The sequence below is a fragment of the Triturus cristatus genome, chromosome 7 (assembly GCF_964204655.1).
Source record: "Triturus cristatus chromosome 7, aTriCri1.1, whole genome shotgun sequence".
Classification (NCBI taxonomy): domain Eukaryota; kingdom Metazoa; phylum Chordata; class Amphibia; order Caudata; family Salamandridae; genus Triturus; species Triturus cristatus.
This window is the reverse complement of record NC_140590.1, coordinates 84,854,745-84,873,349: the sequence shown is the minus strand read 5'-3', so window position 1 is coordinate 84,873,349 and position 18,605 is coordinate 84,854,745. Positions and strand designations below refer to the sequence as shown.

The 18,605-nt window shown below is 42.8% G+C and overlaps 1 protein-coding gene across 2 annotated transcripts in view; it reads left to right on the top strand.

Moving 5' to 3' along the window:
* The window catches only part of LOC146808884 (phospholipase A2 inhibitor and Ly6/PLAUR domain-containing protein-like), a 364,743-nt gene extending 347,192 nt beyond the window's left edge, over window positions 1-17,551 (top strand). For both annotated transcript variants that reach the window (XM_085615695.1, XM_085615694.1), the window contains exons 4-5: window positions 2,889-3,032; window positions 12,872-17,551. In XM_085615695.1, the coding sequence (XP_085471821.1) occupies window positions 2,889-3,032; window positions 12,872-13,065 (338 nt within the window). In that variant the 3' untranslated portion in view covers window positions 13,066-17,551. The remainder of the gene's footprint in view (window positions 1-2,888; window positions 3,033-12,871) is intronic.
* The last annotated feature ends 1,054 nt before the right edge of the window (window positions 17,552-18,605 follow it).

The window sequence follows — 18,605 nt, the reverse complement described above, 5'->3', positions numbered from 1 at the left end:
CTCGGGAGGAGCCTAGGTGTTTATGATAGCGGGCGCATGAATGGTGTGGGTGTTCTGCTGGGGGGATTGTTTGTCCAGGTAAAAGGGGAGCGATCGGAGGGGGATGTATGTGAATGGCGTTATTCCGCAGTGAGGGGAAGAGGAGGTCAAATGCCTCAAGGTTGACATTGTTAGCTTGACTCAGGACTGTGCCGTTGGAGTAGATGGTCACAGAGGTGTTCCCACATCGCGTTGTGAGGTTCGGAATAGAGAATGATAGCTTGCAGCTATGGGGTGTATTGGTGGTTTTGGTAATGTGGAGTTGTGATCTAAGGATGTAATTCCACTTGTTGGGCCTTTCCGTGTGAAAAATGAGGTCCATTTTTACTTGATCTTTGGCGGAGCAATGATATATGTCAGAAAATAGTGACTCTGGGTATTGCCTGACCAGGTTGTGTTTGAGTTTTTTTGTTGCTTTGGGTGAGAGGTTGAGGGGGAGACTGATTGAGAAGGAGTTCGGGCCGCTCGTTTTTAGGTAGGACGAGGTGAGTGGGTTGGCGTAGGTTGGCGTGGTAGAAGGCATTTTATCTAAGTTGGCGTTGGGGCTAGTTTCTTTCGGGCTAGGTGTGTTACTCTAACACAGGGGTCGGGGTGGGTTGTAGTGAAGGACGGGACTGATAGCGAGGTCTACTTCAGGGCATAGGCGGGCCCGCGTTGCATTATAGTGAGGTCAGGTGGGGCACATCAGCGGTGGGCATAGATGAGTGTGTCTCTCTGAGGAGTCGGGTGACTTTGCAGTCTCTATGATGCAAGGGCCTTTTTGGCGGCCATTTTATGGGCCAGTCCCTGAGTGACACCAAAACTACTTGTTATTCCCCATAAACTCTTAATATGAGTTATTTATTTCACCCAATAAACAACGTACCTTTAGTATCATCATTTATCAGTGGTGATAAATATTGCCTTAGCTCGTAATCAGGGCCTTTGGGTTAGGTAAACAACAACACCAATGGCACGTTACTTATTTGGTACGATAAAAAAAAAACTATTATGACTTCATGGGAAATAACATGCAGTCTTTGGTGTTTAATGCACCAAAATCCACATGATACAGTAAATACAGTATGTTTTTCCCTGTTAAACTTCGACAAGTTTATCCTGCAGAAATGTAACGAATGTTGGGTTTTTTAACGTATCCTATAATTATGGGATGCGTTAAATAAAACCAAACTCATAATTCCGTTCCTTGTGTAAGCAGGGGTTCATGCGAGGGGCAGAATTTAACGGGTCACTGATAATTAGCCCCTTAGTCGGGATCTGACCTACTCAGCACTTCATGAAGTCGACATAACATACCAATTGTTTTTTAAAAACAGACTAACTTCACCACTAAATCTCTGCGTTGACACACCAGGGGTGTCCTTTGTCACCCCTGATCTTTGCCTTATACATGTAGCCATTGGCACAGCGGGTCCGAGAGCACCCACAAATCACGGGCATCCATTTTGGGGGTGACGTACAAACTATCGGTCTGTACACAGATGACGTTCACCCTAGCGGACCCGGAGACGCCCTAGGAGGCTTTCTGGGTGAACTGGACGCTTTCGCGAAGGCCTCAGGGTTTAAAGTAAATCTCACGAAATCCACGGCCCTAAATCTATAGCTATCACCACAGGCGCAGACATGCCTCCAAAGTCGGCACCCCATACAGTGGTCTGACGAGACAGTCCCATACCTGGGAATTCACTTGGCTCCTACTCACTCAATACACACGCGTATATAACGCAGGCCGTGCACGCTGGGAAAGGGACCTCGGTCGCAAACTCAGTAGCAAAGAATGGGAAGGGGTATACTATAGGGCGTGACATACCACGAGTCATATGGGCCTCACAGAAACACTAACCCAACTAGCATCCTACTGGTATTACACTCCTGAACGGCTACACCAGGTGGACCCCAAGCACAGTGCAGACTGTTGGAGAGGGTGTGGGAAAAAGGGAACGTTGGTCCATCTCCAATGGGACTGCGAGCACCTGCAACAATACTGGTATCAAATCCCAGATGAAATTGACAAACACCTCGACACAGAACTCTCCAGGCTTCCTGCTTACGTTCTCTTGGGCATCCCAAACCCCCTCACATATCCCCTAAAATCTAGAAGAGGTTGGCAGATTGCGATAGCATGGGGTACGGCCACACAAAATATATTGCTACATTGGAGGAGCCCTTGGATCCCCACACACACAGGTTGGCTTCAGCGGCTGTGGCACATACTAGGGATGGAGAAGATCTCACTCACGCTGGCAGGGAAAGGCCTGACTTTTAGCGAGCTCTGGCAGCCATTCTTGACTCTCCTAGCCCAAGAATTTCGGGAACTAACATGCCCCAGATACCTCCGCCTGCTAAGACTTTCTTCATTAGATACGATTACCGGGCAGGATCCGCCATAACAGCGATACCTCACATTGTAACATTATACCCAACATACGGTGGACGGGGAAGGGGGGGTCGTGGGAGGGGGCGGGTGTATTGCTGTTAATTCTATGTTTAACTTTCCTTGGTATTATTGGCACTAAATGTTTACCTCTGGGTTTTGCGTAACCCACATGCTGAGCCTTTTTTTTGCATATCACATGAGCTATACTGGCAGCTGATTCAATAAAAAGATTTAAACCATAAATCTCTGCATTGCATCCTCTTAATACCATTCTTTACACCTTGATTTCCCAGCTCTTAAACAGGTCTTCAAAACTCCATCTATCCCTTTGAACATCAACACTTCCTCAAGTTGTTAACATCAGCCATCTTTGAAAGAGACAGTCCTCCAGTTCGTTCCTTCTACGCCTTCTCAGAGGTACAATATCCAGAGCCCATGCACTTTACAAATACAGTATTTCCTTTTGTTTCAGTGCCATCACCCGGTGGTACCAAGAACGGTGTCATCTGCCGGTCCTGCATAGATGCATATTCCGCTTCCTGCTATACTTTGGAAACCATGACGTGTACTGGAGTGGAAACAAAGTGCATTCGTTATTCTGTCACAACAACCTCTGGTGAGCCTCTCTGTTCTTTGACATGACTTTTACTCAAGTGCTAATTCTAATGTTGGAGGTCATTTTAATTTTTGGCGGAAATTAACTCAATTTTCTTTTAGAACCTGGGGTATATTTACAAGCCCCTATCGCTACAGGAATGTCACTTAGCGTGAAAGGGGTAGGCAATGGGTGTTACGGTGGGAGTTTCGCAGCAACACCCATTGATTGTGATGCTGCCCACTATTTAAAAGGGTTGCCTAAGTAGGAGGCAGTGCCAAAATTAAGACCAGGGAAAACGTGATCTCAACATGGCAAAATGAGGAGAAATGCACATAAGCAATCATTAAAAAATTATGATTTGCAACTTCAATGTGTGCTGCACAAAGCAGCACACATAGCTCCAGGGCAAGGGAAAGCCCAGGGGTGCGTCATATTCTTGTGACTATACATTCCTGTGTTTTTTAAATGATGCTGCGCAGCAATGCAAAATCTGCTGCAGCGCCACAACATTTCTTTGTGAATATAACCCAATGTTTTTATCCTAACATGCGACGTGGCATGCTTGAGTACCACGATGTGTATTTAAAAAATGTGCTAGGTTTTTTTTAATTGCTGTTTTTAATGTTTAGAAACAGTTTTCTAAAGATGATTCTAGATTGGGTCTGCACTACCTCAAGATGAGACGTTAGTTGCATGCACGTATACTGTAATGATGTATAATATGCATGCCAGGGATTGTATTTAATTATACTATCAATGTCCATGACCAATAATTAATTTACAGGGTTTAATTACTATCCAGGTTGATAGTACTCATTTTATTAATCTTTGCAAAAAAGGCTTTTACTTGACAAGAAAATAAACGTCTAGCTGTTGCAGATAGGCTGTTGCTTGCGGTCTGAATACTCAGGTGGTATATCGCCATTCTCTTGTTGTGGATACTGATGCTATTCTACTAGTACTCTGAGATAAACCTAATTTGACCATATTTTACTAACATTTGAGGGAATCATGCTCTGTGTTGATGGTCGGGTAATTCATGGTGCCTGTAGACAGATATTTAAGTAAATTATAGTCCTGAATTTCTCCTGGGTATTCTACACATACATGTTGAAGGTCAAATCTGCATCAGAGGTCAGATACGCTTTTGATAGAATATGTTTATTTTCGTTGGTGTCAATATCTTCTACCTGTCCGTAAGTGGCACCTGTTGGATGCGGCTGGAGTTTAAGGCTCTGATAGCCGAGGGGAAAGAGCCAATGGAATAGATTAAGCAGTTTACTTTTGCGGGAAATGTGATGGTTCAAACAACTGGGCATGCCAGGGCATTCTTCATCTGTTTCAGGACGTGGCAGGGTAATGGGTGTGTAATATCATGCCCCATTCTGATGATATGTGTATACAAAACAATGGGGCTTATTCACATGAAAATGGTGCATCGCGGTATTGCAAGCAATTTTGCTGTGCCGAGCTGCATCATATTGAAAACACATGGATGCTCCATAGTAACAATGCAGGCACACTTGCACCAATGTATTTCTCTTCATTGCACCACATTAACATCTCCTTTTGAAAGGAGTTAGTTTTTGGCTCGGCCTAATGTTTACAGTGCCTTGTAAATTAGGAGCAGTGTCAAAAAGCCATGGGTGTCGCTGGGCACGCCCAAAGCAACACAAATTGTACGCCCCTTTGCTGCAAAAAACTGCTATGCAGAGGGCCATATTTGCAAAGCTGTGTCAAGCCACAGAAAGTGGCTAAGTCCACCCTTGTAAATATGGGCTTACATCGAGAGGCACCTGAGCATCAAAAAAAGTGATGCTTCAGGGGCACTAGGGATTTGTAAATATGTCGCAATGTGTTAGTAATGTAGACCTGTCAGCAGCTTTAGGACTTTTGATGGTCCTGATGCTGAGGTTGCCTAAGTAGTTCCTATTGGTTGGCCCAGGGGAACATTAGGGAAGACCAGGAAGAGTCCTTCTCCAGTGTGCATGACTGTTTGTTGATCATTTCTCCCCACATGCACATACCTCTACAATGTATAGTGCCTCCTGCTTTAAGTTGGTTGTAATTTAATTTTCTGTTTTAAATTCACTGCTGTGGCACTGCTCATAGCACCCGCAATCCAGTAGGTTGACCAGGCTCATAGTCTGGTTGCATCCACCCATCATGAAACATAAGTCACCGAATGTGCATTGTATCCCATTGTGATATTAAGATTGTCATTTGTGTGAGACATTGTTCAGCATTCCGTCCATCATTTGTTCTTTTTGCTTTTTTCACCCTAAGTGTCTATGGGTATGCCCAGACGTGGGCCCTGTGCTCACTGTGCCTCTGTATTCAAGCTAGCTTGGCTGATGAGGGGTGATACTCCTAAACCGGCCCAGGATGGTTGTTTCCAGTCCAGGAAGGACCTGGCCTGGCAGTTCGGCCTGGACTGCTCCATTGGGAGCAGGGTCAAGACTGATTTGCATATGGCTGGGTCCAAACTGGTGTGTCATGGTGGGCAAAAAACATTGGATTAAACCCAGATCTACAACTGGGGATAAATGTTTGCATTGTTCAGCATATCATCCATCATCTGTTCTTTTTGCTTTTGTCACCCTAAGTGATACAGGTATGCCCAGATGTGGGTCCTGTGATCACTGCACCACTGGATTCAGGCCAGCCTGGCTGATGAGGGGTGATACCCCGAAACCGGTCCCAAGATGCTTGTTTTCTGTACTGGGAGAATTTGGCCTGGCAGTTCAGGCTGGACTTTTCCCATGGGGAGCAGGGTCAAGACTGATTTGCATATGGCTTGATCCAAACTGGGCTGGGGTGGGGAGCGAAAAAAGCAATGAATTGAAGCCAGATCTGCAACTTAGGGTGAATGTTTCCATTGTTCAGCCTTCCATCCATCATCTGTTCATTTGGCTTTACCACCCTACGTGGAATGGGTATGCCCAGATGTGGGTACCGTGCTCACTCTGCCACTCGATTCAAGCTAGCCTGGCTGATGAGGGTGTGATAACCCCAAACCGGTCCCAGGATGCTTATTTCTGGTCCATGGAGGACTTAGCCTGGTAGTTCGGGCTGGACTGTTCCATGGGAGCAGGGTCAAGACTAATTTGGATACGGCTGGATCTAAACTAGGATGGCGTGGTAAGAATATAAATGATGAATTAATCTCTCTAGGCCAAATGACTAGGGCGCCGCTCTTCTCAGCTTGCTTGATGACAACAGTCATATCCTTCTTAAGATCATTAATGGCCATCTGTTGTTTTACAATTATGTTCCGTTTAAGAAAATATTTCTTCTTCTCTAATTGGCTAATAGAGGACAAAATCACATATTCATAGGACCCAATTTCTGTTGGCCTAGAGAGATGTATTTAACAGAAGGTAGGAACCAGGAGTACAATCAAGAATGGTGCCGCCAAGTTAGGGAACACCCTAAAAGATCAACACACGAACTCATAACTGGAATACTGAAGACTGGACTTGATGGAGGATTCTTGGGCCCAAAAGAGTTTGATTATCTTTCCCAAAAATTTCCAAGGATTCCGGTAATTTATTTTTTGCCAAAAATTCATTAGAGGCTGAATGCCCCTCCAGGGAGACCAATAGTCTCAGGTAGTGATTCCCTGCTGGAGACAATTTCAAAATAGGTTGATTTTTTTTTTAAGCTGTACTTGAAAGATGTGCCATCATACTTGAGAGATACCACGATTTCATCACCAAAGTGGAAGGCCTAGAGTTTGACGACTCAAAACAATGGATGGTTTCTTTTGATGTAACCTCCCTGTATACACAGATACCACAGGATGAAGCATTACAAGTGATTGCATGTTATCTGGAAGATAGAGCACGTCCACATAGGGTGCCGACGACATTCATTTTACAACTAGCCGAGGTGGCGCTGAAGATAAACAACTTCAAGTTTGAAGACTTGTTCTACATCCAGGTGAAAGGGACTGCCATGGGCTGTCCCTTTGCTCCAGAAATGGTGGTCCTCTATATGTCCAAGTATGAAGAAATATTCATTTTTAACAACAGTCCGTTCAATGAAAAATATTTGCAGTAGCTGCGATATATTGACGACATTTGGTGCCTTTGGCGGGGTACAAAAGAGGAATTGGAAATCTTTTACGGTTGGCTCAACACGCACCACGAGGATATAAAATTCAGTCTGAACATGAGTAGCACCAGCTTGACATTCCTTGATGTGGAGGTTTCCCCATATGATAAAAGGCTGACAACTTTACTGCACCACAAGACGACTGACAAGAATACCATCTTACATCACAAAAGTGCTCATCCCAGGAGTCTGAAAGAAAATCTTTAATATGGTCAGCTGTTACAGATACGAAGAAATTGCTCCAGAAAAACAGATTATGAACAGCATTCAGCCATATTCCGCGAACAAATGATTCTGAGGGGATATCCCAAGAAAATGCTGAAACATGCAACAAAAAGAGCTTGGTACATGCCCCTCGAGGAATTCTTGCAAAAGAAAGTAAAATCACCTTTGGAAAGATTGTCAGAGTTACAACATTTGGGCCAGACACCAATAAATTCAGGCAAATTGTTCTAAAGAATTGGCATCTGTTAGAAAATTTGGACTGCCCATTCTAGAAACCATTGTTTGCCATGAATAAAAATTGGAGTATTGGCCAGCAAATAGTTAGGGCAGACAGTTTTCCTGCACAAACAAAAAGCAGTTGACGAACCCAGTGGCAACTTAAACCGGCGGAGGGCCATCATAAATGCGGAAACTGCTCTGCTTGCGATTCTACCATTGAAGGATCTGAATGTATACACAATGCAAATCAAATGGCGACATTCGGAGTTCACTAATTGTAAAACCATAAATGTTGTTTATGCTGTGCTTTGCCCATGTTCCAAACTTTATATGGGCAAGACAAACCAACAGATCAATCAACGCATCACGCAACATCCTTCAAGAATAAAAAACCTATGGTTGAGCAATTTATTGAAAAATCCCATAGTGAAAGGGACTTCAAGTGGACAGTGCTGTCTGCCCTAGATACAACTAAACGTCTAATGGACATTGATGCAGCCCTATTACAGAAAGAAGCTTATCGTATATTGAAATACAATTGCACAGTCACAGGTCTTAATGGTATGACAGAACTCACTAAAACCTAATAATTATTAACAACTACACATCCCAGAATGCCCCTTTTGGCTGTCAGAAGTTGTAGTTCTGAACCGCATTGTGATTGGATGCGAGTTTTGCACTACAATCCCCATGAATACTTGCGCATGAGCGCGCGCAATACAGTTCTAACTTGAAAAGCCCTCTGTTATTCACTATGTACACCCGCTGATCGGAAGAGCAGTGAAACTGACATGAGGTACAGAAAGTAAGTGTGGCCCCCGCTTTCAGCCTGAGCAGTCTCCCTGCGTTGAGCTATTATTAAAACTGTGGTTGGAATCTGTCTCACGATTAATTTGAGAACACTGACTGATAGCTACAACTAAATATCCCATCAGAACCCCTTGACACCAATTAAAATGAAGCCCTGATGAGAGTCCTAGTACCCCATGTCTGGGCCTCGAAATAGGTTGGCATCTTTAAGCACGGAGGAACTGTGAATTAATAAACGTCATTGTTTTAGGGAAATAGACTGAAAAATTATCCCCAGCTTGCACGTATAAATTTGTTCCCTGTGTTAGGCATTTCTTTGGTGTGAAACATTAGATAGTTCCAAGATTTGCCTTTTTTGTTAATTGATTTGGTGTATATAAAATGGTGCTTTTTGAATTATTGCACATAAGGATGTTGCATTTCATTGTTTGTCTTTGAATTTCTTTCGTGAATTGTTTAAATGTATTATCTGTTGATGTGATTTGAAAATTGGTGTTTCCTTTTCGTTGCATTTGAAATCCCCTTAAAATATATGAAAATAATTTAAAAAGGAATGGTTAAATTAAAATAAACATCAAACAGAAAAGGCAATTGTTTGATTGTTTCTCTAAAGTAAGAGCATAAGCTGTGAAGGAGTCAGGTACCTTTCTTGCATTTGATAGCTATTACGGCCCTACCTGGCCCCTGTCCTTTGGGCCTAATCCCCTTTTGTGGTGACTTTTAGAAAGTTGGCATTGTCTTATTTGAACCCTTCAGTGACTCGGCCTGTCTCCGAATACACGCCTGAGTTGAGTGACAGCGGGGCATTGTGCATTCCCTCTAGAAAGTCACACGAAGGGAAAAGGGGTGCCACACACCTGAATAGCGCTGTGTCTGTCCCCAAACAAAGAGCTGCATACCCCCAGTAGTGAGTCTGGAGCCAGGGTAGGAAGGACAGGGATCTTGTGATCTTCAAATGCCTCTTTGATATCTCCCCCACTTCAAAGGCACATTTGGATATAGGTACTGGACCCTTGATACCACCAAATGTGAACTCTACTGGAACCTAGGACATTCTGCAAGGAAGAAGAGCTGCTGTGCTGTAGGAGCGACTGCCACTTTGCCAGCTGCATTGATGCATTGGCCTGCTGACTGGTGATTGCTGTGCTACAGGAGGGAATGCCACTTTGCCAGCTGCATTGATGCATTGGCCTGCTGACTGCTGATTGCTGTGCTACAGGAGGGAATGCCGCTTTGCTAACTGGCTTTGCTGTGTTGGCCTGCTGCCTGCTGCTTCTTGCCTGGGAGTGAGAAGGACTGCACCTGCTCTCTACATCACTGCACTCAGGTTCTCCAAGGACTTGCTGACTTTCCTCCTGTTTTCTGAATTCTCTGAGGCACAAACGACTTCTCCATCTCTCCTGGTGCTGCTGGATTCTACCATATGTTAGTGCTTGACGCAGCACCTGCAGTTTAACAGAGCTCGACGATGATGCAGGATCCTCAATGTGCAGTTCCTGATGTCAACACTTGCTCGATCCAAGGTATTTCTTCAGTGAGAACTGTCTGGGTCCTGTAGCCTACCTGCCCTCCATTGCTGTTGGCCTGAACTTTGGATTTGCACCTGTACCTCACCACCTCAAGTAACCTTTTAGCACTATTGACTCCTAATCGACTGAAGGTTACCCTCCATAAAACTGAGAGAAACCAGGAAGAAATTAGAACATGTCGGAAGAATTACAACCTGGTTAGAAAAAACAGAAAAAAAGATTTAAAAGATCAGGCTTGGGATCTACTCTATGAGGCCTCACAAAAAAGGGATTGCACTTTATTCTGGCTGGCAGTAAATGCCCCTTTTTTCTCAAACAATGATGGAGCCAAGATTGAAGTTGCTATAGATGAAGATTCTTGGATTACATTCTTTTCAAGCGTATATAGTGCTGAGGGGGCTTAAGAATTTATACTGATGTTGATTCTCGGGAGCAAGGAGGAGCGGAAATCTTTGTGCCTATAGGTCTGAATGTCACTTTAGATGAAGTTACGGCAGCAATTAATGCAAGCAAAGGTGGTAAAGCTCCCGGGCCAGATGGCGTGCCAATAGACTTATTTACCTGCACTCTGGTCCCCTTTGTTGACTCCGGTATTGAAGGCCTGCTCTGAGAAGGGCTTTATTAAGACGGGGTCTGAATCTGTGATCATACCAATTTTTAAAAAGGGAGAACGGGATAACCTCGCGTGTTACCGATAGATTTCTCTCTTGGACTCTTTGGTTAAGATAGTGGGGAGAATAGTTTTGAACAGATTACAAACATGGGCCGAGGATAATAACATTCTATGTAAAGTACAGTATGGTTTTAGACAAGGGCTAGGGACTATTGAGCAGGTGTTGAATTTTATATTGTTAACAGGTAAATATACCCAAGCTAAAGAAGGGAAATTGTACGTAGCATTTGTGGACCTTACAGCCGCTTTTGATTGCGTTAACCACAATAGACTTTGGGATATTTTGCGGGACCTAAAGGTTGACCCAATTTTAGTCCAGTTCTTGAGGCAATTGTACGCTAGAGCCTCAGCAAAGGTGAGATATGGAGTGGGGGTGAATGCACTGTGTCTTTGCTGTGGAGAAGGGTGAGAGGCAGGGGTGTGCCTTGGCTCCTTTTCTCTTCTCTTTATACACCAACGCTTTAGAAGAAGAGCTAACGGTCAGGACTAAAGACCCTCCTTATTACCACAACAAGCCTATAGTGTCGCTCCTCTATGCGGACGACGCAGTGCTCATGGCCAGGACCCAGTTGAGCCTCCAGAGTGCCCTTAGTACATATATTGATTTTATGATTAGTCGGGGCCTAAAACTCAGTGTCAAGAAGACCTATGTGATGACATGTGGGAAGGGGAGAAATAAATGCAAAAGTTTGCCCCTAAGGAGTGATAAGATAGATGCAACTAACACATTCTCCTATCTGGGTGTTCTGCTTGATCATTCTGGTTCATGGAACCCGGCGGTTAAGAGCAGAACTCTTCTCTTCAAAAGGTCAATCGGGGCATTGATGAATTTTTCTAATAAATTGGGCAAAAGACCCCCGGGGATACTTAAAATTTACCAAGCAAAATGCTTGAGTATAGCTATGCACGGGGCAGGAGTCTGGGGATACCAGGATGTCACCATAATACAAAAAGAGGAAAATATGTTTTGAAGGTTTTTGTTAGCAGTACCGCAGAGCTCTTCCGTGTATAATTGCCACAATGAGCTGGGGATTCCGTATATCTCTGATTTGATTAAGATGCAGCCTCTGTTACTATGGCATAGAGTTTGGACGTCTAATAGTACAGAGTTAAACAGAGATATTATTGGAGATGCCATGAGTTTATCTCACGCAAATAAGATCACTTGGTTGAATTATATTAGAGGATTTTTAATAGACGTGGGTAAACCTGATTTCTATAGTAGCTCCGAAATATTGAGTACAATCTCTAGGAAGGATTTTAAAGTTCTTTGTCAGTCACATTTAGAGTCCCTAAGAGCGGCTTCAGAAATTAAGAAAAGCACCGTTATCTCACATCAGTTAACTCTTGTATCCCCCACTATTCAACCATACTTGGACTGGTGTATAGGAGGACATGGCAGGTATGGTCTTACAAGATTAAGATTTTATAGTTTCCATTGATTAGTCAGCTTCCCTACATTAAACGATTGGACCCGAGAACTCTGTCCTTGCAATGAAATCTCTTTCCAGATGACAATACATGTGATTTTATTTTGTACATTTTATAGATTGGAAAGATCTAGATGGATTTTGCCATTGCTGGAGGCAATGCCGTCCTGTCTTCCTATATTTACAAATGTTGGAAATTGTTTATTGTGTGGGTGTTATGACTGGATTCCTGAAGTCCATACTGAAAAAAAGGAAAAGTATAATATGGGAAACCCACCATGAATCTGACTAATGTATAGAACTCTTGTTATAAAATGTAAAGAATTAACTGAAGAGGAGATTGTAAGTTTCAAGTGGTTTGTAAAGATGTAATTACAGTGTGTATTTTTCTTTTTAAACTTCCTTCTGTCAGTTTTAAATATGCGACTTTAATGGTTTTTAATGGAAAAATCGAATAAAGTTTATTTGATTTGATTTGATTTGACTCCTAATCACTATTTTTGAATTTAATCTTTAAAACTTCATATCTCAGCTTCTACTGACTAGATTTTTTTGTTTGTTTATCTTGTTTTAATCAGATAAATATCCTATATTCCTCTAAACTGGTGCAGAGTCTTTTTGTTGTGTTTTCATTGAATTATTATAATAAATATGTGCACAAATACTTTACACATTGCCTCTTAAGTTAAGCTTGAATGCTCTGTGCCAAGCTACCAGTTGGTGCGCACAGGTTAAATTAGGGTGTGCATCTGACATACCCTGACTAGAGTGGTGGTCCCTACGTGGACAGGGTGCATACCTCTGCCAACTAGAGACCCCATTTCTAACACCTCCTTCTATTTTCTCTCTCCGCAGGCTCTCGGACCAACAATGTTGCTGTACGTGGCTGTGCGACTCCAAGTTTCTGTGATATGCAAAGCAGCTCAGTATCATTTCAAGGGTCAACCGTAACCACTGATGTGGCCTGCACAGACAGCAGCATGCGCCTTCAGCCGGGCACCCTTCTGTCAGCCATCTTTTGGATCTTTCTGATCAAATTCTTTGTTTGATTACTCCTGCAACAGGTAGATAGCAGTCTCTGGCCCTTGTTGCAATGGCAAGCGTGCCACAGATATGCTCACAGGTCCAGCACTATAGTTAGAGCTCACAATGTTTGAGGAATTTTAAGCAGAGATTTGTATGATTTACAAAGTTTCTTGACAGGTCTCTCCCCTCCCTTCTAAAGGTCAGGGCGAGGATGTGCTTATTAAAAAGGCAGCATAGACCTAAAACAAGTTAAAATAGTATAATGCCCTGACAGAGGACCTTCTTCATTACCTCTCCAAGCTCTTTTTAACTGCTCTTAAGTTGTGATTGACGCATAGACCTCCACTGCATTACCTCCGCATTTTGAATGTTGAAACAGCTCGTCCAAGGAATTAAACTAGTAAATGCTTCTGGTGCAAGCACCAAAAGCATTTTCTTTTGAAGAAAGAAAGTAAGGACGCGAGGGAAGTACTTCCTGCGTATCTCTTGTATCTTAATTTCTTGTTTGCTTTGACAAACATCGCCCACAGCACATAGATGTCACAGCAAACAAATTGAAAGCAGACTACACCAATCTCTGAGGGAGAGGCATCACTAGAAAGGGAACAATACCACCTCACTAGAAATAATGGATTTGTTTTTTAGGGGGAGCAGCCCCCTGCAATGCAATGGAGAAGTGATCGCCTTGTTTGTTAGAAATGTCAGGAAATGATTTCTTCCTATTCAAGAAACCCAGCTTGGAGAAGGAAGAACCATTTTTGAATTCTAAAGGGTCCCTCACCCCTTATTTGTTAGTGACGTGGTTCATCATTGTGACCCTCACTTTGGGCCATATGTAGGTAACATACTATTTACCGATTCATAAATACCGAATTTTACCGATTCGGTATTTAAGAATCGGTAAATAGTATGTAGGTAAAAAATCGGTAAATTTTACCGATTCGGAAAGATTCGGTATTACTGATTCGGTATTTACTGAATCGGTAATGAGGCATACCTTCCCATTGATTCCTATGGGCCTGGAGGCCCATAGGAATCAATGGGAAGCCATTCACAATTACCGATTCGGTAAATACCGAATCGGTAATAGGGGGAGCATATTCAAGGGTGGCAGGGTGTCACATTGACACCCTGTTGCACCCCTGAGTCGTGCATGTATGCACATGTGGCGCACATACATGCCCTAAGGGCATGTATGTCTGCCACATGGCACTGTCAAAACAGGAAAAAATAGATTTTTGAAAGGTATTCGATATTTATCACCAACCTGTATTTGGTGGTAAATACCGAATCCTGAATACAATGAATCACTCACTTGAGTGATTTGATTTGATTTTATAATTTTATATCGCGCTGAATCACCCCGGGGGGTATCTCTGCGCTAGCAACAGCAAGCTAGTCTTAAACTTAAAGAGATATGTCTTCATGAGCTTTCTGAAACGGAAAAGGGGCATTTCCCTGCGGAGGTAAAGGGGAAGACTGTTCCAGAATGTAGGAGCTAAGTACGAGAATGCCTTACCACCTGAACGGGCTTTATTTACTCTAGGAACAGAGAGAAGTTTTTTTGATCCTGATCTAAGAGAGTATATGGGATGATACATTTCCAGTTTCTTAGTAAGATAGTGAGGACTAAGTTCGTTTATGGCCTTAAAAATCATACATCCTGTTTTAAATTGCACTCTTTTCCTAATAGACAGCCAATGTAGTTCATGCAGTAGAGGCCGTGAGGGAGTCCTAGCTGGAGAATCGGTTACCAGGCGAGCGGCCGTGTTCTGAATAACCTGCAATTTATCCAATGAGGTGGCATGAGCGGAGAGAAGGAGAGCATTACAATAATCAATCTTGCTCATGAGCAATGCTTGAATTAAAGTCTTACTGGTGGAGAGTGGAAGTAGTGGAAAAACTCTTCTAAGTAAACTTAGAATGTGATAGCAAGACCCAACAATGGTGTTAACGTGGGTTTGCATCGTGAGTTTTTTTATCAAGCTTAATGCCTAGGTTTTTGACTACCTCTTTAGGAGCAGGGGCTTTACCCAGCTCCTCAGGCCACCATCTTGGTGACCAGCAGATGTCTGCACCTCCGAACAACAGGATCTCAGACTTCTCAGAGTTTAACTGGAGATAGTTAGTTTTCATCCAGGAGGCAATAGCCATCATGCCCTGAGAGAAGATGATTTGTATATCGGATCTCGTTTTATCGAAGGTGAGGAGGAGCTGGGTATCGTCTGCATAGGAAATGGGGTTAAACCCCAGATCCCTCATCAGTTTAGCCAGAGGCGTCACATAGATGTTAAATAAAGTAGGGCTCAAACATGAGCCCTGCGGGACGCCTCTGGTGACCTGTGTGGGAGCTGATGAAAAAGGCCCCATTGACACTGCCTGAATACGGTTAGACAAGAAATTTGACAACCAGCTTAATGCAGATCCCTCCACACCAATCTCCTGGAGTCTATGTAGGAGAACTTGATGGGAGATAGTATCAAAAGCTGCTGATAGGTCAAGCAGCACCAAAAGTGCCGCTTGACCTTGATCCAGAGCCATTCTGATATTATCCACTACCTCCACCAGAGCGGTTTCGGTACTATGTTTAGCACGAAAGCCTGACTGAGAAACATCCAGAGCCTCAGAAGACTCAAGAAAAACAGATAGATGTTTATTGATATGTTTCTCTGTGATCTTGCTCTGTAGAGGGAGCAGTGAAATCGGACGGTAGTTTGACACTTCCTCAGGGGAGATGTTAGAGTTTTTGCGAATGGGGATAATTTGAGCGTGTTTCCATTTTTGAGGGAGAGTCGCAGATTTTAAAGAGGCATTGATTATAGAGCAGACTGGGGATGCCAGCTGGGCCGCAAATCGAGAAGAGATTTTTGCAGGTATAGCATCCAAAGGGGATCCAGATCTGGTGCATTCCAAAAGTGTTTGCACTTCAGTGATGGAAATTGCAGGGAATGTAGTCAGACGGGGTCCATCGGTAGTAAGTTGTAACGTGCTCTCTGCAGGAATAGAAGCAGAAGTATTGGATAAGGTGATATTATGATAGATCTTCTCGATCTTTTGCACAAAAAAGGAAGAGATATTGTCACATAGTGACTGAGAAAAACTATCCCTAGTCTGGCAAGATTTGGGGTTCGTGAAATCATGTACTATTTGAAAAAGTAATCTTGCATTACTTTTGTGCTCCCTACATATGATTTAAGGATTCGGTAATTTACCGAATCTGTATTTTACCGATTCGGTATTTTACCGATCCATTACCGAATCGGTAAATTACCGAATCCTTAAATCATGCCTCCTACATCTCAAATGCCTAAATACCGGTCGGTAACGGGATATTTACCGAATTTCGGCCGTTACCGACTGGTATTTAGCTACCTACATATGGCCCTTAAAGTGGTGGTACATCTGAGTCGGCTCAACCATGTTTCAGGAAGCTCCTACATACTGTAGGGATTAGGCTATTTTAAAATTTCTTAGGGTATAACTTGCATGGCTTGTTTTATTGTGGGTTATCCTGATAAGGTTAACAGCAATGGTACTAGCCTACACCGAAGTCAAAGCTTTGAGTTATCTACAACCCTAGCATCCTTGGTATGCATGTTATGGATGATGAATTAGCCTCAATGGGTCAATAGTCCTTCGTCAGGACCATATCCAAATTGTAACAATATTTTTTCATAATCAAATAGTGATTCACAATAAGTGAAGTGATATTTAAAACACATAACATTCACAAAGTCATGCATGCTTACATGCATTTGTTGGGATACTTATTTAACTCCCAAGGAGAACTAATATTGTGAGGCCTTCTTGGGCCCACTTTGCTTCTTCATTTTAGTTTTACATTTTATATGTTTTAGGCTGACATCATTTTTAGCAAATGTTATTTTATAAGTTTATGCTTGCACAGTATTAATTTTATAAGACACTGTACATGCGGCTTGTTTTTAGAAAACCTTTCCTTCGACATAATATGTACACTCTGTTCAAGGCTAGGGACACAGAACAAGATAGCCTAGTGCTTGCATTGCCTGTTCGGAGACAGCTTCTAACATCTAGGCACATCATTGCTACAGAGCTGTACCCCTAACAAATTGGCATTTATTGTATAAATGGCATACTGGCCTTCAGAGGTCAGAGAGGATCTCTCTGGTCACAACGGTCTTGGAATGAATGCTGTGTTTGACATGCAGCTTTGTCAATGCTGATCCTCCATCCGGCAAAAAGGGATTGCCAATTCCACTTCAGGCCAATTCCCTGGTCCATTTATTCGGGTATGCGGGCTCGGGCTAACCTAAGAGGTCGGGCAGAGGGTGCACCCAGTATGCTCTCGAGTAGGGGTAGTGATAGATGGAAATATATAGAGAAATCAGACTGCTATGGTTGGGCTGTTTATTTTTTTCATCATGTTCATAATGCTGGTTGCGTTGCTTTGTTTTCTCTTCCTAAAAAATGCAGCTCATTCTTTCTATGCAAGATTACAATATTTCAATAAAATGTATTGAAAACGTTATTTGTATCTTTCTTCTGTTTACCATTGTCATGTGTAAGTAAAACAACATCCTAGCAATCTACACACCATATTCCAATTTAGCACTGCTTGATGTGGGTGAACTATACACTTTCTTTACTGGTCTTGTTATACCACAAAGAAGTTTAACACAGTTTTTTATGCTCACAATACCGACTGCCCCATAGAGGGCTGTTCAAGCTTTCAGGCCACAGCTGTGCCTGCCGTTAGTCCTGTAACTATCACTGCTATTATGGACAAGATTCCCACCAGACAGGAAGAATTCCCGTTCTGTATTGCTCAAAAAATACATAAGTTTTAATTAGTGTGTCCCCATACGGGACCTCAGGATAAATATAGAATTCTCACTATGTGCTTGCCACCTGGGTGGTTCCCCCAATTGTCAACTGTACCACTCGGGTCTTTGCTGCAATGTATACTGTAAATCATGGTACACCACCACCTGTTGTTTTGACTGAAGCGCTATAACAGGTTCAAAACAAATATGGGGCAGCCTTGATTACCCTGGATTTGGGTATGAAATTAAGTTGCCATTTTCCTACAGTATAGTTAATCATATTAAGTAATATTGAAGGGGAAGCAGCAACACTGGCAATGCACCTCACGCACATTGAGGTAGTAGACCATGTGCATTAGCAACCGAAAATTATTGCGGATACCTATATATATATATATTGGCTGAGGTAATTTGGGAGCCAGACCAAAGAAGCATTTGCAATGTAATCGGTCTTGCCCTTGGGACCTTATATATATTTAGCTATGCAGCACATTAGCCTGGTTGCTGAGACATCTACTGTTCTTTAACATGGAGGGAAAGTAAGCACCAAACTCCGTGATACACCAGGTATGGGAACACATGGAGAGGAAAATTGCCTTTCAGTCGGAAAATGGTATAGTCCAAAGCTCTGTTTAAAATATATCTGTATGGGCCTTCCCTCTCCAGGTTGAGGTTGAGGTTCCATGATAGCATTTGCCATTTGAGTGTCAAGAGGTAGAAAGTGTAACAACATTCAAAACATGAAAAATAAAGAGAAA